This window comes from Rhopalosiphum padi, chromosome 2, assembly GCF_020882245.1.
Source record: "Rhopalosiphum padi isolate XX-2018 chromosome 2, ASM2088224v1, whole genome shotgun sequence".
Lineage (NCBI taxonomy): Eukaryota > Metazoa > Arthropoda > Insecta > Hemiptera > Aphididae > Rhopalosiphum > Rhopalosiphum padi.
The window spans coordinates 82337751-82363182 of NC_083598.1; the positions used below are offsets into that span (position 1 = coordinate 82337751).

General features: G+C 28.5%; 2 protein-coding genes and 1 long non-coding RNA gene across 6 annotated transcripts; 2 read left to right on the plus strand and 1 right to left on the minus strand.

Moving 5' to 3' along the window:
• Positions 1-4674: 4674 nt before the first annotated feature.
• On the plus strand, positions 4675-13872 carry LOC132920188 (alpha-tocopherol transfer protein-like). Of its 3 annotated transcripts, none has more exons than XM_060982367.1 (7): positions 4675-4816; positions 10781-10958; positions 11038-11203; positions 11712-11964; positions 12542-12652; positions 12729-12831; positions 13267-13872. In XM_060982367.1, exons 2-7 carry the CDS (start codon positions 10802-10804, stop codon positions 13407-13409), a joined length of 933 nt encoding a protein of 310 aa, XP_060838350.1. In that variant the 5' UTR covers positions 4675-4816; positions 10781-10801; the 3' UTR covers positions 13410-13872. The 3 variants fall into 3 exon arrangements, with proteins under 3 accessions (XP_060838350.1, XP_060838349.1, XP_060838348.1); XM_060982366.1 differs by lacking the exon at positions 4675-4816 and adding an exon at positions 5899-6117 and having other exon boundaries at positions 10767-10958; XM_060982365.1 differs by lacking the exon at positions 4675-4816 and adding an exon at positions 5901-6117.
• On the minus strand, positions 13621-24993 carry LOC132920186 (acetylcholine receptor subunit alpha-like 1). Of its 2 annotated transcripts, none has more exons than XM_060982362.1 (8): positions 24733-24993; positions 21381-21586; positions 19807-19851; positions 19625-19734; positions 17290-17470; positions 16396-16856; positions 14815-15406; positions 13621-14311 (listed from the first exon to the last, which is right to left on the minus strand). In XM_060982362.1, exons 2-8 carry the CDS (start codon positions 21582-21584, stop codon positions 14126-14128), a joined length of 1779 nt encoding a protein of 592 aa, XP_060838345.1. In that variant the 5' UTR covers positions 21585-21586; positions 24733-24993; the 3' UTR covers positions 13621-14125. The 2 variants fall into 2 exon arrangements, with proteins under 2 accessions (XP_060838345.1, XP_060838346.1); XM_060982363.1 differs by lacking the exon at positions 24733-24993 and adding an exon at positions 23817-24254.
• On the plus strand, positions 18871-20920 carry LOC132920190 (uncharacterized). Its single transcript, XR_009660704.1, has 2 exons — positions 18871-19071; positions 20593-20920. It is a non-coding gene; the product is annotated as an uncharacterized LOC132920190 (long non-coding RNA).
• Positions 24994-25432: the final 439 nt, after the last annotated feature.

The following is a 25432-nucleotide window of genomic DNA, read 5'->3' on the forward strand; positions in this document are numbered from 1 at the left end:
TTGTACTACGAAACTAAATTTAAAATAAATATGTAGGTCTTCTTCTTAATTTTCCCATAAACTCCCTTAGATTTTGTCTATATATGAAATTAGTGTATTCAAAGTTTTGTTTATGTAAAATGTTTAATGAATAATAGAAAAAATTGAAATAATTTGACCGACCAATCGACTTGGTGCTAATAGAAAGAATCATAACGCCTAATATTCGGCTTAGTTGGCAACCAGAATTGCTCATGGGAACTCACATTTATTTTATTGAGGGTGATTGTGTACTATATTATGTACATGACGATGTCAGTGGCGTGAATGATACGTATGGATAATGACCATTATTTTTAATTATTTATTTTCCGTAATTAATTCAAAATAATGACCGACAAAAAAAAAGAAAAACCATATAAGTTATAAAACTAAATATTTCTTATAAGTGTAGATTTATTTTATGATAGACTTTTCAGAATCTACAATAGTACAATATTAATATAAGAAATTTATTTATAATTTCATCAATTTTTCCTAATCCTTTTGGGAAATTTCTGTCGTAGCTTAGTACGTTAAATGTTAGATGGTGACTATGGTGTTGTGACCTTATTTGTATACAATTTTATATAATATATTAACAGCACTCAAGATCTAAAACGTCACGTCATGTCAACAGATTTTTAATCAATCCTTTTATTTACGTAAATAAAACTCAATGATCTAATATTCGTGTTGTACAATGTATGTACAGGATGAATCTTTTATCATTATACACTCATTATTTCGTCAATTATTACTGAATTTTTTCATTTTTTTTTTTCAAAATATTTTGTATCATGCTTTTCTCAATAGAAATTTTTTATTTTTTTCATCTTTTTATTTAATAGTAAAACTAGTATAAACTTTTGATTTTCAAATGGCAACCTACGTTTCAGATATACTAAATTAATAAGGCTGTTTTTTTATGAATTTAAAATTAAAATTATTATTTTTCGTTAATTTTTTAGCAGTATATATATATATTATATAAATATAGCTTTTAAAAGTTGTGTGGTTTTCGTAGTATAATACTTCTTGTTTCTGAAGACCAGTAGTCATATGGGTAATAGATAATAAAAGGTAAATATTTTCATATGTAATAATCTCGTTATCGACTATCGACGCAGTGATGAACTATGTACCTGTAAATACCAGCGCCTCACAGCCGTAATAACCTGTAGGATGAACACTAAAAATCTCAAACCACCCAGCTTTGAGCAGCTATAACTCACTAACAGTTAAATGAAAAATGATAATTTTAACGTTAAAGTTCATAAAAAAATATCCCTTCTATCTTATGACATTTTGAATATTGGTTACCATTTGAAAATAAAAAGTTGATAACGATTTCACTATTAAATAAAAGAGTAAAATGTTATATAGTTTAGAAAAGCATGAAACTAAAAATTTTGAAAAATTAAAATTAAAAGAGTCAACACTTTTTGAAATAACGAGTGTTTAATAATAAAATAATCACCTATAAATAGTAGGTATAATGTATTTATTTATTTAAAAAAAAATACAACTAGATACTTATAAAATGTGATATTTTTAATCATGTTTTGTTGTTATGTTTATAAATATCAATAACTTTACAATGTCTTGAAACTGAAAGTAAATACGTAGATATAGGAAAATATGTATTAAAACGATGAAATTCATAGCAGATAAAAATATTTAACATCATTAATCAGATACATTTGACACACGTTTAGTGTATTATACAGATGTGTACCGTACATAATATATGATGAATAAATAATAGCGTACCTAATTCGGTTTATAATTAAAAATTAAAAATACTTATTTTAATTAAATTATAGTGAATTTCAATGGCATTTCTAATCAGGACTGCTGATGTTAATAACAAATCTTATACAATATAATCGGATATATGTTTTTATTAGCAGATATGATTGGTGGAAATTCAACTTACCACCTTCCAAAGAGATGTAGGTATGTTAGATGGATGCAATAAAAATATGTATTTATACCAATCGTACAGTGTTTATAATATACTCTTTGAGAATTGTACGCACAGGCAAGTGTATATGAATATTGTACTAATAAATAAAATATATTAATAATAAATATAAAAAAACGTGATTTTGAGTTTTGATTTTTTTTTTAACGCCCAATATTGTTTTTTCCATTTAATTATAATAACTATTATAATTATAGCTGTTTTCATTAATTTCAAGTTCATATAATATTATTATACAATTACGCTATGCTTCAATTGGTCCTTTATTGCTTTAGCCTAATTTTTATAGTTGTATGTTTTAATTTTTTTTCACTTACAATTAATTAGAAATATCGACCAATATTTGTTTTTCCTGTAAAATAATTACTTGTTTTTTTGTACATGTTTGTTTTGTTTTTAGAATTTCTCTCGGGTGAAAATATCCTAGTAGCTCTAAAATTTGTTGAAAGTTAAAATTCTCGTAATATTTCATTCAATGGGTTTGTGGAGGGACGAGAAGTCCCGGAAGTTCAGTCTTGTTTTTGAAGAACATGGTTGATACATTGCCCGGCTAGCCTTGAAGTCCTTCCGTAGTTTACTAGTTAGTTCTGAAAGTCCGCCAGAACCATCCAATTTGGTTTGCCAAATGTCACCTATAATACTAATTAGTAATTATATTTTCGTTTTAGGTTAAATCACGTATTTATTTCGATGAAATTCATGATGTAGGTAACATTGAATTTATACTTATCTACCTAATAGTGTAATATTGTGATAAAATATATATTTTATTGTATAGACAACAGTGGAATACTGTAACTGGAATTTAATTTATTCAACTGGTGCTTAATATTATAATTATTATAACATTGACGTTTCACGAAACGTTTTATATTTTATTATATGAATAACATGTACTAAGGCGTGTGTAGAAAAGGGTTTAGTGAACATAATATAGGTAAGTGGAGACAGTAAGACGTGGTACTTAAGAATCTTATAATAGAAGAACCATAAACTTAAAGTTCAAATCGTTTAATTGATTATATTTTAGACCTTTGTGGCCTGTTGTTACTATATTTTTATTTTCGTATCAACAATTATCTAATAACTAATAATGCATAGCATGTACAGAAACTTATGATCCCATAATGTTTCACGTCTTACGAAGTAGAAATGTATTTATACTATGTTAATGTTTTTTTTTGAAAACACTACAGTGGATCATTGAATCTAAAATTTTGTTGAAATTTAAAAATATAATTAGTTGGTATTTAAAACTTTTATTGTATATTATTATATTTTATATACACAATGATTTTAATTTTATGCTACTGCCTTCTTATTCCTCGAAACTTATCGCACCGTTGTACGGCAAGCCGTTATTGACTTTAAAGTTAATAATAATAATATATGATATAAAAATATAGGTAGTACTATACGAATAATAATTATTAATTAGATATTAATAATATAGGATGACAGATAATCTATTCTTAGAATAATTTTTTGTATACAATAAACATTGATGATTTATTGTTAAAGTCTAATTTAACACATCCATTCACTATAATACGAATGCGCCTATTTTACATGAAAATAAAATCAATTGCAACCTATGAAATATAAGTATTGGTCCCTCTTAACAATTTTCCTCCCCAATTTTACATGCTTAAGACTTACAACAAAAGTAAATTGTTTGATTTTTTTGAAAATTGTTTTATATTATAACATTAATACACGCGATACACTATTTGTATGAATATATTTTATAAAACTACATCCGGCTATATACTTAAGTACTTTATTTTAAATACCAAGTTATTATATTATAGCTTATAGTATACCGGTTTTGATAGTATATGGGTTTTTTTATACATATCGGGAAAACACAAGTATTTATTTTACTATGTATTAATATTTTAAAATAGTAAATTAGAAAATTGCAAAAAGGACAATACTAATATTTAATGGAGCACAATATTGTTAGCGGTTATTGAATGTAAAAAGGTAAAAGGCAATCTTGTTAAATCCTATCCATTGTAGAACTTCATTGACGAGGTAATCTCAATACATATTAATTGTACAACAGAGCGGTTATCTGCTTCCCCTCGTTTTATAAATAAAAAATAATTATTTCGTTTAAAGAGTAGTCTTATGACTTTATTTCTAATTGAAAGTAAATTTAAATCAATATTTTCATAAAACACAAATAGATTTTTAAACTTAAGTATTGTAAATGATAAAAACAGAAAGATATAATATTAACTATGTTGAAATGCATTGTTGATTCAAAGATGTTTAACCCAAACCTCAATTCGTATTGGGAAATAACCGTATTTACCTTTTGTTATGTATATTTATTTGTTAATATACACTTTAAGCTATTAAAGGTCAGTATATTATATTTTTTAACAAAATATTACGTTTTTATTTTCATTTTAATTGAGTAACACAGCCTATGATGACAATGATGCCTTTAGTATTTTGTAACCCTTATAATATACCTAAATGGATTTTTAGGCATATTTGTATTTTTTTTTTGTTTTATAAAACAAATATTAATTAGCTAATGAAATAGAAATAACCAATATTAATAAGTAGAGGGGAAATTGGTACTGGTTATATATATGTGTTGAAGATACGAGAATACGTATTGACTTGTAGCATTCGAGTTAAAACTTCTTAAATATTCTGTACATACAAAATTGAATTATAAAATTGAATATAATTAATATTGTTTTACGGTGCGTTATATTCTTTATTATTACAAAATCCGACTTATTCAAAGAAAACCGAAATATTTATTACCCTCAAGCACAGCGTTAATATAAGGTGAGTGAATTATAAAATTATATACATAAAAGTTAGATATATACTATTACAATTTAATAAAAAATATTCATTTGTGATTTGCCCCACAGAAAACATTTATCAATATTCATATATTTTATTGATCATGTAGTAATTCCGGGTAAACGTCATTGGGTTACATTCGACTAATATATTATAATATAAGTTTGTATGATTTTTGATCATGCAATTGATTTTAATTTATGTCAAGCGAATACGATTTTTAAATTGATAACTATTTTTGTTGAATCTCTATATCTTAACTAACAAAACTAGATTAAAATATTTATACGACTTTTCCCGGGTCTGGAAAGTGTTACATTGCAATTAATTGATATTATTTATGAAACGGTAGTTTCTTGGTTGAATAATAATTATTGCAAATAAAAATATCTAAAGTATTCTCTGAACCTATAAGCAATATAGGTGCCCCTCTGTTGGTATTTGTTTATAATTGTCTAGAGCAGTGGTTCCGAAATTGTGGTACATCAAAGTCCACACGGTATAATTTGGAAAATTATTATTTTTTTATTTTTATTTCGGTTGGATTTAGTATTATTTTATATATTTCGTGTACACAATTATTTATTTTTACTGTAGATTAGTATTAATTATTATTATCCTTAACTTCAGAAAACACGCGTATACGTTTTAATCGTCACATATCTCGTACGGACATAGATAATTGAAAAAAAACAGTAAAAAGTGCCTATGCAAGTTTTTTTATTTTGACAGAGATGTATTGACATTTTAAACAGCTTTATTTTTAATCAATAATAGTTAAAAGTGCCCGATGATAATAGATGTGATTGATCAGTAATAAACATTAGTGATACGCGAAGAACAAAGTTTAGGAACCTCTGTAAGTCTACTCTACTAGCAATGTCGACGTGTTTGAACTGAAATGTTTGTTTAGAAAAATAAACTGAAAAATAAAAACTATTGTGAGCGGACAAATTTTGTATTTATTTAATAGAATACAATTATAGAGAAGTCATAAACACTTTATTCATATTTGTTTTTTATCATATTATGCACTTTATTCGCACATTTTGCTGAAGAATCGCGTATGAAGAACTCGTTTGTGTATTATTTTACCGTCCGGCGTATTCAAGGAAAACGAGTAGAATTTGGTTTGTTGTGTTCCTGGGTATCTGTTTCATATTTACGTTAGATCTATAAACATTTACTGCAGTCAGCTCGTATGTAGTATCGGGAGACAATTTTCATCTGTCTGAAAAATCACCGTGCTTCAAAATTATTTAGCTTATTTATTGAAAAAGGTTAGTATTTACTATTTTATTTTATTCTGTATACAAATTTCGCTTAAAAATTGAACATATTATATCAATTTAATTAATAATATCATTTTTAAAGAAAATTAATAAAATCATTTTGTAAACAAATTATAAATGTTTTGATTAATAATTTTAACAACACTATTATGCATAGTAAAAATTGTCTTTTATTATATGAATATATAATATATATATTATCTATATCTCTATAAAAATATCGTGATTTTGAATGTATTCATAATACTTAATACATAAATAATATATTTATATGCATGTTTTCATTTATTTACATTAAATCATTATAATATGGAACTAATTTAAATCGTTATTTCCCATAATTACATTTGGAGAACATAATATGAATGATACCATAGATAATTAAATATAATTGTCATAATACATAATATTTATTAGTATATGACATGCATAATATAGACACATTCTGAATACATCTGGTAAAAACAAATTATATTTTAATACATTTTTAATTAAATAAGTTAATAAATGTATTACATACCTATTAACTATTGAAATTCTTAATAATTATAATATCTTCGTTTAAATGATACATATTTTTAATTTGGTATAATAATCTTAACGATTCTGAAATTTTAAATTACTTCTTTATATTATAGCAATTGGTATAATTTATTCATTACCTATCTTAACATTGTACAAATATAGGTAATATATACAAAATTAATATTAATAATATATAAATAGTTCAATTAATTTCGCTGATATTAAAACTAAGTAGTTTAAGTTGATATTACGATTATTTGGTTACAATTATGGACAAATGATACCTGTACATGCTTATCTACGTGGTATTTTTGATATTTAAATTGTTGTGTAAAGTTATATCTAATAAACTTAAATAAAACAATGCTCTAAAATATTTATATAGGTTATTTAGAATATTTAGACATTGAGAGGTTAAAAGCGGTCAGGCAGGATAGGTTTGGACCGTAAATCTGTAACCGGTAATAAAATTTATAAAATTATATTAGAAATAGATTGAAGTAGATTCTACTAACTACTACTTAGTAGACGAACAATAATGTTTTGAAGACAACATTTCGGAAGCCAACAATTTGTCGCACACGTATGTAGAAGATTGACAAAAAAAAAAATCGAAACATTCAAGTTAGATAGGCATACAGAACTCTCGATTTTTAACCACTTACACGAATAAATTATTTCAATGTGTACAAAATTGAATTTAATATGTTTTCTCTCTAATTATTAATTCAATATATAAGTTATGAATTCGATTGTATAAATTGTATAATGCAAGAATATTAATGCATAATTTCGAAATATTGCTCCTATATACGTCATATTATCATCTATGCACCACAATATATCAGATTTTAGTTAGACGTGTTCTTATGTTAACGTAATTAAATAATGTAAAGCATTACATTAAAAAAATAAGCCGAGTGAATAGAGTGTACTCATATATACTGGTTATTTTATAGTTTTTTTTTTCGATGTGAGATTTTATTTTTTAAATTTTGTTAGTTTCTGAGGTAGTAAGAAGTCCCGTGGCACTACTTCTATGTTAATATATTATAATGATAAATTGCAATTTTTTTTAATTGTTCTTAAAGAGTATTTTTTTTTAACATTTTTAGTGGATTTTGAAACTAAAGTTTCCCTATTTCTCACTTTTTAATTAAAAGTTACAAAAGTCGTGATTAAATTGTTTGCTAAAAATAATTTAGGTTTTAATTCCTAATCATGTCATAAAGTGTCGCCATTGGGTGGCTGCTTTTATCACGTTTATATCAAACTATATTATATATTTCCCCATGCATACTTATTGTAATAATTTATTTACAGATTGTACGCTTTAAAAATAAAAGTTAAAAAAAAAAAAAAGATTTTATTTTTTTATGACTTAAAATTTAGAAGCATTATATTGGTTTTTAAACAGGCATTTATTTAATAGTATTTAATATTTTCAATTTATCTCAAAATTCTAAGTAACTAATAAATATAACATAATATCATAATATGTTGTATTATAAAATTGTATATAACTATAATTAGTTATGTATTATTATGTATGTTACATATATTAAATTTAACATTTAAATTGATAATTTTTTCTTTTACGATAAAGTAAAGTTGTACTGTGCTACAGTTCTTAAGCTATATAGCGGAAGTCTGGATTAAGTAGTAAATATAAAACAAAATATTGTTTCTTTTAAACCCGTTTTTCTGCATCCATGAAACGCACATGCTTAACTATATATATGTGATAATGTTCGATGTATATACTCATGTGCGAAGAAACAAAAAGAACTGTCCAGCTATGTTACCCAACCGGTTATTAAACTGTAGTTTTGTTAATATAACCTTGGATTAAAATTCACGGGTGACTTTTAAAAGGAAGTTAATTCAATGTCATAAAATTGCACTAATCAATAATATTTATTAATTATTATGATATTTTATAATGAAGTAATAAAAATTATTTGGGCTTTATAAATTAATGTTTTGATTTTAAAGTTTTGTTATTATACTGCGTCTATTTTTCCTAACACAAATAGTGGATTTACAATCACAGTTTATTTTTAGAATTTCGAGGAACAAATATTATATTGTCAAGATTTTTGGATTCTTCACCGATATTATTACTACATTTTGATATTTTGTATTTCATAAGATGTTTATATTTTTATGTTATTTTGAAAAATATGTTTATTCTGTCTATCGTTTATGGTATTTCAACCAAAGGAAATAATTGTATTGATGATTGATGATCAATAATCAGATTTCTATTTTTTGAAGTAATAATACTTATTAATTCAATAGTTCGAAATTTTACACTAAATTTCTTACTAAAACATAAGTATTATTATGCATTTGATGCTTCGAACTCACTGTTTGAAAATGCTTTGATATCTGATGACGAAATTATTATATTTATTATTGTTTTGTACAATATAATTGAACTGGTTCTTTGTTAATTGCATTTTGTCTGTAGTTATTTTAATCTCATGTAAATTTAATATTTACGAGTTCAAATAATTTTAAGTTATGCAGGACGATCTTATATAATATTTGTATTCGTGTATATTTTCATATTATTTTTAACTGTTTATAAAGTATTGGAATTACCTAATCGAATGTTTTAACAGTACCGTTACGTCGTCATGATTTTCGACTCCATAGCTAAATTACGTCAATATACGATTTACCAAATACACGAAACAATTTATATAACAAACGTGAATATAATATATATAATATATTACAATTATTGTAGTTATTGATATTAATTCATCAAACATAAACCTCACATAATTTGTTTTTACTTTAAATATGAACATAAGATGTCATTCAAGTCTATTGTGGCTATTATAATATTTTAGGAAAAAATATAATACAAATTAACGACTTTAAATATTTGTATTTTTATAAATGCACTATATACATGTTTAATACTGTTCTATTAATAGTATATTTAACGTGGTGATATTTAATGCTTAGTTTGAACATTTATCAATATATGGTTTTAAGTTTGTGGTTGTGGATATTGTCAGCAAACGATACGTTGGTTGTCAGTTTTTTCATAGTTTTATATGGTTTAAAATCGTATGTGAATCTCGATCCCATATAATTATATATTTATTTACATAATATAAAAATATAATATGTAATTAAAAAAAAAAATAATTTTCTCATTCATATTCGTCGTGTACACGTGTTTATACACACAATAGTTTTCAATAGTAAAACCATGTTGTATAATCGATATTGTTGCGTTAAATAAATTTGCAACATTTGTGAAAAAGTAATTTTACTGCTTTGACGTCTTTAGTTACGACATCATCATTTGTTATAGAAATAATTATTATGCGTATAATAATATCATTGTATAGGTACACACACGTTACACACAATTGTAGACACACGAACCGTCGATTACAAGAAGTGAAGGATGCGAAAACATTTTGACATTTTCTACTGACAAAAGAGCATAATATTTTTAGCAATTCAGTCTATTGTCGCGCGGTCTCTTTGATATTCCTACGAAATATTATAAGAGACGACAACAGTTTAGTATAGCTTGTGTTACTCAACTTAAAGTATTAAAATACTCGCATATGACAGGTATTCGACATAGGCAAACATTAACAGACACTTTTCACTATAGTTGTTAATGGTTTTTTTTTTTAATTGGAAGGGCAATGCTATTTAAATATATATATATATATTTAAAGAATGCTTTTTTGTGTAAGTATTCATCAAAATAAACAATTCCATTTGATAGCGATTTGTAGTAATTTATTCAAATGTATTCATTGTAGTTGTATTTACTATGATATATGTAGTGTTATAACTTATAACTATAATATGTTTGAATACAAACAAACTTAAATTAATAACAACTATGAGATTCATATAATATTATGAATTATTGATTTTCCTCATGAACAAGACAGTGATTGCAAATCGTAGTGTTTATTCGTTATCAATAATTTTAATTTAATCATATTGTGATACTTATAAGATATTATTTATAATATAAAACCTAACCTGTTCAGTAACGATTAATGACTAACTTTATTTGATATGTCACAACATTCAAACACTTTTATATACATTCTTATTAAATTCAGTTTTCATTATTCAGTGGTAAATACGTTGAATAACAATGCCGGAATACTATGTAATACCTAATGAAGATGGAGTGAAGAAAATAATGAAAGAATATGGTTTGTCAAAAGACCAAATTGATAAAGATGTAGCCACTGTCAGGGATTGGATGCTAACACAACCACATTTACCCAAATTTCCAGAATCTAAAAATGGTAATTATCTGTTTAGCAATTAGACGCTTAATACATTAAAAAAAATATATAACCTCAACAATTTTTATTTTATAATCAGATGAATTGAGTTTTTGGATTGAAGGGTTTCTACGACTGACCAAAAACAATTTGGAAAAAACAAAACTAGCGGTTGAAAGTCATTTTCGCTTGAAAACATTGTTTCCACAGGTTTATGATGTGAATGATTTACCAAATTACGTGGAAAGTGAATTGTATGAATACTTGTAAGTATATATTTTGCACAAAAATATAAGATTTTATAACAGATCACAATATTAGTTTTTAGAATTGAGTAAAATGCGTTTGAATAAATTTTAATTTGAAAATAAATTTGAGTATTGTAAGGGTCTTAAGTTAGTTATTATTTTTTTTACATGTCTGGTTGTGTATCACACGTTTCACAAAAAAGTTATATGTAACACGTATGACACCTTTAATATCCTTAATAGAAATTGAAAATGTATACAGTTTTACATAATTTAGATGTATTATTGTCGACATTTACCAAGCATATTATATTAATGTACCTACATATTTAAATTCTGGTAAAAAGTAATAATTATGTAGCACTTTAGTTAACAATGTTTATTTTTAGGAATATATATATTTTTTTAAATTAGGAAAAAAGGTTCATTATCAAAATCATTACTTAGAAACTCGCCGTTATGTATACTAATATTTTTTATTTGGTGGAACCTATGATTAACTAATATTCAAATTTAATTTTAACAGAACCATGGTTATGTTACCTAAATACACGCCTGATGGTCTCAAAATAATGTATTATAACTTCAAAGATAGCAGTTCACATTTGTTTCGGCCAATCGAGATATACAAGAGAATGCGTTTGATGTTGGATATTTATCAGAGAAAAGGCATTGATTTTACCGGTATTCACGTTGTGATTGACACGAGGAATATTACGTTGTCGCACATAAGTCAATTCGACTTGTTTCAACTCAAGAACCTCATTAAACTAGCACAGGTCAGTAAACTTTGTTGATATACCTATGCCGTTCATACGGTACAACTTAAAACGAATGGTTTAGAATTTTAATTTTTTTTCAATGAAAAAATAAGTAAATTAAGCACAATAATTTTTCTAATAATAAAAATATTTTCTATTTAATCTAATGCATTAAATTAGTTAAACATGGTGTTTTAAGTATATTATTACATTGTTATTGAGTATAGTTGATCAGTTATTGTATAATATTTTATATTTATTGTTTTGTAAGTTAAAAATCATTCTAATTTATACAACACAATAATTCCATTATACCAGCATAACCACTAATCTGAGGGTTCATTATCATTGATGATATACAACAATGAGTATAATATAATTAATAAAAATATACCTTAGATAAGTTGGTGGTATGGTTATAGAGTCATCTTAATATATAATATTACAGCCTATATTAAATAAGTCATACATTTTAATGAAAATATATTATACTAAATTATTAAATAAATAAAATGAAATTGTAACTTTCGGGTTGGTATGACGTTTGATGACCTGAAACTATTTTTGATAATCAATAATTATTGTGTATTTTCAGAAAGCATATCCATTACGTTTGAAACACACACATATTTTGTTCCCGCCAAGTTTTATTGACGTGGCTAAAAATATCTTGAAACCATTTGTGTCGAAAAAAATGTTTGCCAGAGTGAGTGTTATGCTAATTTTGCACTTAATGTGTGTAATTTGTATAAATATTACGTAATAATATTTGTATATTTTAGTTATCTTTCCATAAGAACCTTGAAACACTCTGGGAACACATACCAAGAGATATACTTCCAATCGAATATGGAGGATATAATGGCAATTTGGACGTAATAAGAGGTAAAAAATAATTGACTATTGAACTCACTAATTATTTAATAACATTTGCGTTCATGATTTCATTATATTTCAATGTATTGCCACTATTGCCATTATTTTTTAACAATAAAATTTTTATTTTTATAATATTTACAAAATTAGTGAAAAAATTTTACGAAAATATGTAAATAATGTGTTATATTGCTATATTGGCTTCTGATATTATTAAAATTTTTCTCTATCTCTATATTATATATATATATTCATATAGACTAAATATTATAAAAATATATTAGTTACATATTATGTTAAAAAGATAAAAAAAATATCTTTTATAAATTGTAAAAGTTTATTGTCTAAAATTTCGGAAGGCTGACATTATTTAATTTTGCATACTAAGTGTTACCCATCTTACATCAAAGTTTAAAAATATGAATACAATTAATTATGTTACAGAGGAATGGAAAACATTGATATTGAAGAACAACGATTGGTTTTTGTCCAACGTAAATTATAAATCAGACGAGTCTAAAAGACCGAAAAAGAAAAAATCATTTTCCTGCGAGAAACTCTCGTTTAAGACTTTGATTTTGGACTAAAAATTTGTGTGGGTAAATTATATAAAATTATTATTAGACATTTTTTTTTTTAAATTATATTAATTATATCTGAATTTTGTATGCATAATATATGTATTTATTTATAAGTTTATACTTAAATTATTCTTAGTATTAAGTATAGTAATAGTATTATTGTTAATATTATTAATTATTATGTATTTAAAAAAATAAAAACAAAAAAAAAAAAAAATGATTTATTACATCATTCGTATATTTTTAATAAACCAAATGACATGATTTGCAATGACAAAGCATTTATCTGAATAATTTAGTAAAATTCAACTGGGTCGTTGAATATTTAAACAAATGCGGGTCATATTCTTAGTCTCGGTATTAAACGAAATATAAAATAATAACATTAAGTTGTACAATATTATTATAATAACTGATGGCACCATGGTCAATGGCGATATTGAATAATATATCTAATGATAATAAATAATTTATAACAAATAAAATATGAACTGTAAAACGATAATTGATAATATTTTATTTTATCGGCAACAACGTTTCACGCCATACATGAAAAATCAATTGTAAAAAAAACCAAAAACGATAACGTATAATAAAAACTTGATGATTAGTAAAACGAAGTATATTTTATACATAATTATAGGATTGTTATCGATTAACTGTTTGTATTCACTAAGTTGTTTACTAAAAAACGTCATTGAGCTTTGTATTGTTGTGGTGTCTCATAAAATGGCTTGCAATTTCTTTTTCGCGATTTTGGAGTAAACAACGTCGATGGGCTTTGTCTTGTCGTACAGGGCCGGTGCTTGGAATATGATGAGGGCTGTGCCGATGAGACAGGCACATGTGAATATCCACAGGAACAACCTGTCCAATACCATAGCTACGTATTGCCAGTCTTCAATGATCTGCCAAAAAAGAGAACGTAAACATTGGTATTACAGCATTTACAGCATTGCAGGACGAGTAATCAAACGCAAAAATAATTATTTCCCCCAAGAAACGTATTAAAATATAATATTATAAAATGGACGATATTATAAACTTTGAAAACCCGAGGCAGTAATTTTCCTAGCCGTATGACCGAATCGGTGTCTTAACGATGCGTACTGAAATGATGAGGACGAGGATTAACATCAAGAAAACCCTTCGAACAAAAAAAAAAAACCATTCGTTAAGCGTAAGTGACGAAAATTTGGCATGTCAATAACAATACAATATAATCATGTAATAACTTTAAATTTGTAATCCGTACAAAATTCAAAAGCCACCCCGTCGCATAGCAAAGTGACTCTCCCTGATTCTCCCCCGTCACTTAGCCTTCCTCGGAGTTCAATGTAACATGGTTTCCTATTCAGGGTCGTGGATATTTCTAATATTTTTTAAGTTGCAGGTTTCCCAAGTCACTCACCTCGTCGAACTTATCTTGGTTCTTGACGTGTTGAGCAATGAACTTTGCGTCCTGGATGGTCTGCATGGCCGGGTCGTGCCTGGGCTGCTGGTCCACCGGACATCCGTGTTGGTGCTGGTGATGGTGGTGATGACTCTCGAACGTCGGGCTGGCCAGACCGTCGTCCGTCGTGGTCGTCGGGCTGAACATGTCGTCGTACTCGTCTTCAGCGTCGAGCTCGATCGCGTCCTCGTCCTCGTCCGACGCCATGTTCACCACCGTGTCGTTAGACCCGGTCACGGCGCCCGCACCGGCGCTTACGCCCGCGCCTCCGTTCACGCCACCGGCTCTGGTGCCGGTGTACCTGGACGACGGTAGCGGTGGCGGTACATCGTAATCGAAACTATAACCACGGTCGTAGTCCAAGTACTTGTCGATCTCGGACGGCACGTCGAACACGCCCGATAGGATTTCACCGTGCTTTTCATCATCGTCGTCGTCATCCTCATCGATCGAGTCTCCCTTCTTTGGCCGTTCAATGAACAGCACCTTGGGCAAGATCTGGATGAATAGCTTCACCACCCACGGTCTCATCTTGTGCGTTACCGGTGACCTGTGGAAAACCGAAATAGCGTTATAACGTCACCACACTTGTCCTATTGACTTGACTACATTATGTATAGATATAGTAAATTATTTATGTTAAACAACTCAGCGCCGAAATAATATTTTTATTGTGAAGGATTCGAATAATTTTAAGAATTTTTTGAGATTATAAAAACCGTTCTAGTCATTTACCGAGCACTAAAAAAAAAATGCTGTTTCTAATGTTTAAATTAATTAAATTATTTCCTATATTATAGAATATAGATAATTAAAAATAAAATATTTTTATAAAATTGTATTTTATAATGCAAATGTATTATGCAACATGACTACTATTTTTTAGAAATGGGAATCGGACAGTTTTTACAACCAGTAGGTACTCTTAAATTTGAAACAAATATACAACTGTTTTTTTATTATTATTATTATAACTATGATTTCGTATACAGTAGGTGAATATAATAACAACTCTTATTTATTATTGAGTTTAAAATATAATTTTGTGTTAATATTATACAATTTAATAATAAAAATACTCCTATTTTCATTTAATGTTTTTAAAATATTCATAAATAATTTATATTTATTTTTTACTGTTGGTTAATAATATTGCTATTTTAGATTTTAGTCTTCTAATTATTACTTTAAGTTTTTTTTTATGATCTATTTATGATTTTTCATTACTGATAAAAAAAACTATCTGGGTTTTATTTAATATTATCAGAAATAATAATATAGTCATTAGTCAGCGTACTGATTTTCTGCATCTAAGGTAACAAAGTCGAACCAATTTCCGTCACCCTACCCCACCCCCCCCCCTCACCGTGATTGAATTGATGTCATAATGCGAATTGCGTAACGTATACAGTTATATTAGTCACAAAGCCACACGAAAACGACTTGCGAATGAAACGTCTATAATTTTACTATTTTCCGCGATCGTCGGACTATAGAGGAACACCTTAAAAGATAAACAATAATTACATGCGCATTTACCTGAAGTTAACGTTCAGAACGGCAACGGTGACAAACACGGACAACGTGACCAGGACCATGGTGAAGAGTAGGTATTTGCCCAGCAAGGGCACGGTGAGCGACGTGGGAGGTATAATCTCGACCAGCAACAGGAAGAACACGGTGAGCGAAAGCAATATCGATATGCAGAGCGATACCTTTTCGCCGGACTCCGACGGCAGGTAAAACACCAACACGGACAAGAACGATATGCCCACGCACGGTATGATCAAGTTGACCGTGTAGAACAGCGTTTTCCTTCGAAGCGTGATGTTGAAGAATATGTCCAGGTACGGTTCCTCGCAACAGACGTAAAACTTTTCGTGTCTGACGGCCGGCACGCCCATGATGTCCCACTCGACCGACAGGTAGTAGTCCTGCAGGTCAATGCCCACTTCGATCACGTCCGAGTCGGGCGCCTGTGAAATGTGCCGCAAATCCATCTGTGTCGACGTGGAAAATACGGGAAAGCGAGAGAAAATGCAAAAAAAAAAATGATCAATATTAGACTGCGTAGGTACATATCATTGTGCTATGATGCGAGCTCTACCGAAATGTGACTGCACGTTTGTGGTGAATAAAAAAAATGTATATATATATATGTATCAACTATATTATTATATTTATGTAATAACAATAATAATAATAATAATAATAATATCATCATCAACTGCGGTGCCGACGACGGTTCACGTCCAATATCAACAATACAAAATGTGGTTCAATCAATCAACTCGTACTTTAGTGTGAGACTACTTTTCCCGTGACCGTCTCTCCCCGGAAAATTACCTTTTCACCGACCGACAAAGAAAACATTTCGGACGTACATCACGTCGAGAGCACCACCCGGCCGCTATCGCTAGCGCGGTTTCTCACCATGTATCCGTCGTACGTCCACGATCCAAACTTCATCGAACACGTCTGCTCGTCAAACGGGAAGTACTCGACGTTTATTTCGCAGAACGATTTGTAAATGGCCGGCGGTTTCCACACGACTTTTCCCGTATAGTGCAGTATTGCTTTCGTCATGATCGTCACCTCATAATTGCCGTCAGCGCTGTAAATCGCATTAATAAAACACGTTTTTCGCTATAGTGATGTGCAAAATTATTGACGTATTTGACAGTGAAATAATCGGCCAAAAATATTTGTTTAAAACCAAATAATATTGGTTATCAAACTAAAGTAATTATAGGGGGTTAAATATCCCTATATCACGATAATGTAATCAAACAAATTCCAGAAGTGTACAATACATGTTCTGAAAACTATAAACCTACGTTCGTTAATATACTCGAAATAGTAATATTAATACTTCATAGTTCTAACAGATATTTTTAAATGCAATAGAACTATTTAACTACGTATTTTAATAATAGTGTGACGAGACGAATATTATTGTGACGGCAATATTATAAAACACATAATACCTATTATGCTTGCCCTATACTCTAATTTAGAAAGTGCTTTACAATACTCCAAATATTATAGTAATAATAGCGATTAAAAGATTATGCCAATACATTTTATACACTTATAATATGTATAACGAATTATGAATAATATATAATTGATGTCTATATACTTCATCCCACTCGTATATTGACGTATAGATACGGGCGATACGGTAACGGTTGAGGATGAAGCGATTTTAGAAAAATTAAAAATCATTAAAATATAATATACGAACTATAATATGAATTAATCACTTACCAGAAACCTCACCCTGTTCAATTAACAATAATATAATATAAAGTCAATATTTTAACGTACTCGCGCTGCCCGTGTTTGTTATGTTGTTCTGACTTTACTGATAACTAGATTAGATACGATATAAAAATGTTATTAATATACCTACAGCAATTTTGTTTTCATGTTTTAATTCGTATATGTTTAGTTTTGAAAACTTCGATGATTAACGAGAATAAAATCAAGAACGCAGGAAACACGGTACGCGATATAGTAGAGAAATACCGAGTGTATCAAATTATCGGTGACCTATAGGTATACAGTATATACTATAATATTATAATATTTAAATATTTAGTTAAAGTTCCATTAATGCAGTCTTGACCCATACCATTTACAAGACATGAAGCTGTTGAAGCAAATATAATATGTATTCAATGGTATAAGGTTAAGAAACGTTTTTATACAAACAGTCCTACTATTATAATTTGTGCGCTTTACTATTATTATAACTGTGTGTGTATAAATTTCTTTATTTGGTGTCAAAATTATGATAACAGAACTCGATGGTTTATATAGTAAATCGTACAATTTACTTCCATGCGTTTTGATAAATTTAAATATATTATTAAAATATCCGTTAAATCACTTAAAAATAAACTACTGTCGCTTAAATTTGTATGTTACAGTTGATTTGCAGTTCGTACGCTACCCTTAGACTATGGTATATAAAAGTTATTTTTTACTTTATACGAAATAGTGAATACTTCATAAAATACTACATACAAATTTAATATTGTACACTGTTTATAGGTATACTCAGAATTATATTGATTGAAATGTGTGATATTAACTGGATTTACAAGACTATACATGCAAATTATCAAAGAGTTTGACAAATACCACTTTATTCCGTGGTTATCACCTCTTGACTTCAGTTGGGTCAGCCCTGGTCCTTGCAGTATCTTGGTAATCAATAGTATGACATAAAATTAGTCGTATAGTGCATATATAATGTTTTAATTAGTTATTATATATTTCTTGGTTTTTTTTTTAGAATATTATTAAATCATTAAAATATAACTACATGTCCATTTTTCACTCTTAAAAATTGTTTTAAAGTATGAACTATGTATTATTATACAGAAATGATAACTTATTTTATAAACTCTTTAGTATTTATACGTTTTATTCTTATTAAAAATTACACATAATTTATTAGACAGATAATAAATTCGTTTTAGAGATTTAGATGAGCTTAAATAATAATTTAAATTTTTGCTGTCACATTGTAATGTACCTAACCTAACCTAACTATTTATATATTATGTAAAAGTCACGTCATTAATCATGAAATATAGGAAAACAATAAACTATCATTATTTTTTTTTTATATAAGCCTATTGCATATTATTAAGTATATTATGTCACGTTCTACTGTTAAGAATAATTAAGTCAAAATCAAATTGGTGTAAATAATATTTCAATTTTCAATAATTTTTAAAATTCACATTAAACCTACTTGTTGTACAATACTATGTCTGGCAACCAAATATGCTCGGATGGTACGTGTAGAGTATCTACTCCTCCGTAATCTTCGGGATTCCATTTAAGTTTATAGTCATTCCATTCCTAAAAAATATAAAATACAATTTTATCATAAAATGTTCTATACATTTCTCGTAGATATTTCTTATTTCTTACTTGCTCAACCCAGACGTTTGTCGTCATAATTTGATTTCTTAAATTCTAGAAAAAAATACAACTTATATTAGTATAGTTCAAAATAATTGTTAATAATTACGCGTGGTTGAAATCTAAATAAAAATACCTATACTGTATAGTATTTTTTTTTTTTTTTTTTAGATTGCTATTTATTTTTTTCGGAATATATAAATTATATAATATTTGTCATACGTTATATTATTTTGTGGGATAGAGTAATTGAAAGTTTGAAATGATTAATTATTAGTTCTTTGAAAACAGACGTTATTAATCCTAACTGTCTACTGAAATTCACATCAGTATAAGTCACAAACGTCAAACAACTTTCCGAAATGATTAAATGTTGTCGTTGAGAAATATTGACAAGAGGATTTAAACTTTAGATTCGTTGTAAACGTTAGTAAAATCGGTCAAATTTCAATGAAAAACGCCCAAATTACAACGTAATAATAACATTTATTTTAAACGATAATAATGGGTTTACGCGGTCATAAAATAAAATAATACAGTAAAACAATAATAATTATTATAAATCATAATGATACTTTTGTATATTAAGTAAAATTACTTATATACATTTTTTACGCATATATTATAATAATTACCACAACAATTATTAAATGACAAAATAATGTAGAGTATAATATTATTTAAAAAATAAAATAACATAGTACTATAAAATGTGTATATTTAGAAACATTATAGCGACAATATACAATAATATTTTATAAATTAATGTTATTGTATTGTTTGTGCTGTATACAGGTTCAGTTCACATATAGTTGCAAACGGATTAACCTGTGCCAATGTTATTATTTTAAAAATCCCTCTTTCCTCCTTTCTTACCACCACTCTTCTATAATTCTCCACCATCAACGAACGTTAACGGAACCATGCTGTGATCGTGATGATTTACCAAAATATATCACTTTATACAGTAAGTACAAGCCGGATTGAATTATTTAAAAATGTAATATTATGTATGTATAATATATTTATATACATTATTATGTATAAATTTTTCATATTGTTGTATCAAATTTGTCAACAACTGTAATAAACAATAAACTAAACAAAACAGCTTTAAATTAAATTGTGGCGTATTCGTTTATCAAATCAATGTAAACGATATCATGGACTGCAGTGCAACGAAACGTAGAACATTGATTTCTACAGGTCAGTGAATTATTCAAAAAATGCCAAATCATCTTTTTTTGTATTGATCGTAAAACTTTTTATTACAGTTGTCTAAGCGTGCACGTAAATGTAGGTACATTAAATAGTATATATTTTATTATACATATTGAAAAAAAAATTGTTGAATCCTAAATCAATATGTTTTTATTCGGTTCTTCGGGAATAGAAAATTTGGAAATCACAACTAATAATAGAAATAAAGTGGTTACCCACATTAAAAATGTAGTAAATAACTAGTGTAAGGAACGTCTACTTTATTGGGACAGTAGTAGATAATATTATACTTTATAGTTTATACGATACAATATTATTTAGGTCTCGCCGTTATGATAATACGTCGTAAGACTGAAACTTACTACTTCGATGATTTGCGACAGTTTTAGGCCCATTTTGACCGTCAACCGGTCAGAGTTGTTGCCGACGGGTCTGATGAGTCTGTTGTAGTTACTGAGCAGATCGTCATACAGTCGTTTAGCGTCGGCGCTCCCGTACACGGACGCGTACGGCATAGCCAACTGCCCAACAATGACCGCGGCGAATACCGCGCAAATGATTTTCATTGCTAAAATATAAAAATTACATTAAAATAATTGTACGATTATACGATTATGACAATAATTATTGGGAGATACCTATCACCGATATCGGTTTGGTTTCAAAACAGGAATTTGAATGTTCCTTATGAAACGGTAAAATGGCTTTTAACACAATAACTGTTTCAAACGCAATAATGTATACCTACCTAAATGAGCGATATATAATAATATACTGTATAATATAATAATAATAGCACTGTATTAATTTACATTTTAAGCAATGGAAAAATATGTTCTTATGAAATAATATTGATTTATTTGATTGTAGAATAATAATATGCAAGGGTCATTCCTTCGGTTGCCAAATACACAATTTGTACAATATTTTATTTGGTAATAATTTTACAAAGAATTTCCGAAAATACTAGGTACAGCACGTAAGAACTTTAAATTTATAATACCTACTAAATATGTATAAGTAAAAAAAAACATACGCAATAACATCGTCGAGACTCGTAGCATGCAGGTGTATCAATCAAAATATGATAAATGGTCGAAACACGCATTTAAATGTATTTTATGTGATCATATTTTATTTTCAGCGGTAAACGTGGGTGTACTGTGTGTTGAAAATAACCAATGTATACATGACGAAATGTATAAAGTGTAATGTTATTGTGTTAGTGTATTTAGGGAATTATTGGTATAATATTATAAGGTTTAACGAAATTAAAAAAATATAATATTATTAATATTGTGATCATAAATATCCTATCAAAGGATTTACACAGGCAACCGTATAACCGACAACCGTGGTGGGTGGTATACCGTATACGTGTTACCTATATAATGTATGTATTTTAATGTTCATTGTAATATGTATAAATAATAATAGATTAGTATTGTTTATTGTAATTATTTTTATTTGAGTGTCATATATATATATAATAGTATGTTCATTATGGCTGCACATATATATATATATTATTTTTTTTGATAATCATACTCTAAAATGTAAAATACAATATTTTGTTTATGCGAAGCTAGTTACAGGATCGACTTAACCTCGACCTGTCTGAAAACCTTGATTCTTCACTTGGACCATATCCCCCCCCCAAAAAAAAACAAATTATTTATTTATTTTGAAAATAAAATAATAAAATAATATAATATTAGTTTTATATTGTATGTTTAAGTATATATTATTAAAGTTTACTTTACCTATCTTATTGTATACCTATAGGTTCATGTAAATACATTTTGTTCAATAATTTTATAATTTTTACACAATAATTTGAATAAAGGTGTAAATTCTAAATTACTATGTGTACTGTGTACTGTATGTAGTAAGTTTACTTTATATATATATATATATATATATATATATATATATATTAATGGTATAGTGCATTAAAAAAAAAGAACGTTTTATTTATTTTATTTTACAAATATCCAAGGCTAGTCGCAAATAATTAATGAATAGTTCTAAATTAGTTAAATTTAGTGAGAATAAAAATAAATTACTCAGTAACTAAATTTAACTTAATTAAAATCTAAGTATAATATTTAGTGTTTTGATAAGAAATACACCTATTGTTAAATAGATTTTTATCGGTGAGAAATGTATTAGTAGAGACCATACATTTTTTTAATACTATCATATTATTATGGTACCTACATTATAAATTATATTTCATCATATTGTGATATATTTATAACCTAACTATTTGTTATAAATCATTCGTTGTTGAAATAACAATATAATATTCAAAACAATTAATGTATAATGAATTTTCTAAAATATAATATCTTGTTGTTTTTTATTTATTTATTCTGTTGTTTTGTTAGGTATTTAAAGAATTTTTTTCTTTTTAATTTGTGTTACTGTTTAATATTTCAACATATCAATTTAACACTATAAAAATAACTCTAATGAAAATCGAAACTCTAAATAGTATTAGGTAAGAATTTTTGTACATACGAATTAATAAACTTATATACAAGTATTTAATAATACGCATTTAGTGAAATAACAACCAAATAATTGACCGAATAACTTATTAATTATAGAGAAAAATTAAATTGAGCGTGTTTATTTGCTCATATAATCAATATGGTGATTAAACATAAAAAATAATCAACTACTTTAATACACTATAATAGTCTAATAGTGTAAACGTGTATAATAAACTGTTTAAATAGCGTTAAAAATAGGTGTTTTATCGATGATAATAATAAGTATAATAACGTAAGTACCGCGAGAAATTGAACGTTAATGAGTTGATTGGTCTTGATCACGGACGAAAACGACGATAAGTGATTGTACACATTGTGCACAGAGTTCAATGGCATTATTACCGCCGTCGACATGATCGCGGGTATACTTATTATCCTATAATGCGTACGTATAGCACCCGACGCGAGCGTTCGTCAAAACGTGTTCGCGCGCCATTACAAAAATGTTCAGATGAATGAACGGATTCATTAAAATAATATACGATACGCCTGGATCATCGCGGTTTTCATACTACTTTTTAATACCTACTCGAAAACACCGCCGTCGCGGTGGCGTGCAAAGAGAAGCCCCGTTTCAAAGGACCGTGCGCGTATACGTGTTATACACTACCTATATATTATTATCGCGATGGTAACAATGCTCGAATGGAAACCTCGCGAGTGCTGAGTGCGATGATTGTGTACATAACATTTTATAATGTATATATAAGCGAAAGAGAGAGAGAGAGAGAGAAAATAAAACAACTCCATATAATAATCGGCGCACAAACGTTCACCCTTTTGCGCAAAGGAGTCTCCGTGACAAGAGTATTGCGGAAACGCGGGTGTGGCGGTCGGGGTAGTCGGTACAGGGGTTGTGGGGATGGTGGTAGTGGTGGTGGTGGTGGTGGTGCGTCAAGAGGCAAATGGTCCATTGCAGGGAGGAGAGAGACGGAGACGTGGAACGTGTATTATATCGATCGACCTTGTTTTCAACGGCTTAAGCGTTCGCGCTGCACGCGCGGCGCTCGGTTTTGGTTTCGCACGAACGGCTTTCGCGGGAGAAAAACCGGGGGCCACAACGAATCTCCGCGGATTTTCGAACACCGATGTCCGACGCTAAACGTAGAATTTTAGAATTTTAATTTTTTTTTTTTTTTTTTGTTTATGCTCTTACTTTTTTCGAGACGATAATTGGACCGGAAACCCGCGATGTCGTCTTTGTCGTCCTCGTCCCGGACGCGGTCTCGCAGCGCCTACGACAACGATGACCGCACGTTAATCGTGCACATTGGCGCGTCAATCATGTTATATAATTTTTCACGTTCGTCTCGTACCCAGGGCGTCTGGGCACGAGTTGGCTGTTGTCGCGTGTGTGTTTGGGGCGTGAGTGTTGCACTGATCTCGGCTGGAGTCCGTACGCGATTCATCTGGTGCCGGCGGCGGTGGCGCTACAGGGGTGCGGATCGGGTCGAACGTCCACGAACGGGACCGACGCGCGGCGGCGGCGGGCGGACCCGCGTAAGTCGATAAAAACGGTGTACGCGAACGCCTTTGGCGCCGGGATTTCGCCCGTTAATGACCACCGATCGTATTATACTGCAGTTGATAACGAAGATGGCGCGAAACGCACAAATCGAATATTAGGCACACGACTGTATCGAGTTACTATAATTACATCCGCGCGAAATCTGACACGATATTATCCGAAGAAACGATTCGACAGTGAAAACTATAAATGCGTCTTTTTTTCAAACGTACTGCCGTTGATTTTTTAGAAATATTTTACACGAGTCTGTGTTTTTTATTTATTACATTTGTTTTACTATCCTCACCTAAAAAACGTTTATTATTTTCAAATAGCTATCACAAAAATG

Excerpts from the sequence above, each read along its gene's own strand:
- LOC132920188 (XM_060982367.1), top strand. The coding sequence starts at position 10,802 with ATGCCGGAATACTATGTAATACCTAATGAAGATGGAGTGAAGAAAATA. Across the intron at positions 10,959-11,037 it reads ATTTCCAGAATCTAAAAATG|ATGAATTGAGTTTTTGGATT; the intron begins GTAATTATCTGT and ends TTTTATAATCAG. Across the intron at positions 11,204-11,711 it reads AGTGAATTGTATGAATACTT|AACCATGGTTATGTTACCTA; the intron begins GTAAGTATATAT and ends TAATTTTAACAG.
- LOC132920186 (XM_060982362.1), bottom strand. The coding sequence starts at position 21,584 with ATGAAAATCATTTGCGCGGTATTCGCCGCGGTCATTGTTGGGCAGTTG. Across the intron at positions 19,852-21,380 it reads TGTCGCAAATCATCGAAGTA|AATTTAAGAAATCAAATTAT; the intron begins GTAAGTTTCAGT and ends ATTTTTTTCTAG. Across the intron at positions 14,312-14,814 it reads ACCAAGATAAGTTCGACGAG|ATCATTGAAGACTGGCAATA; the intron begins GTGAGTGACTTG and ends CTTTTTTGGCAG.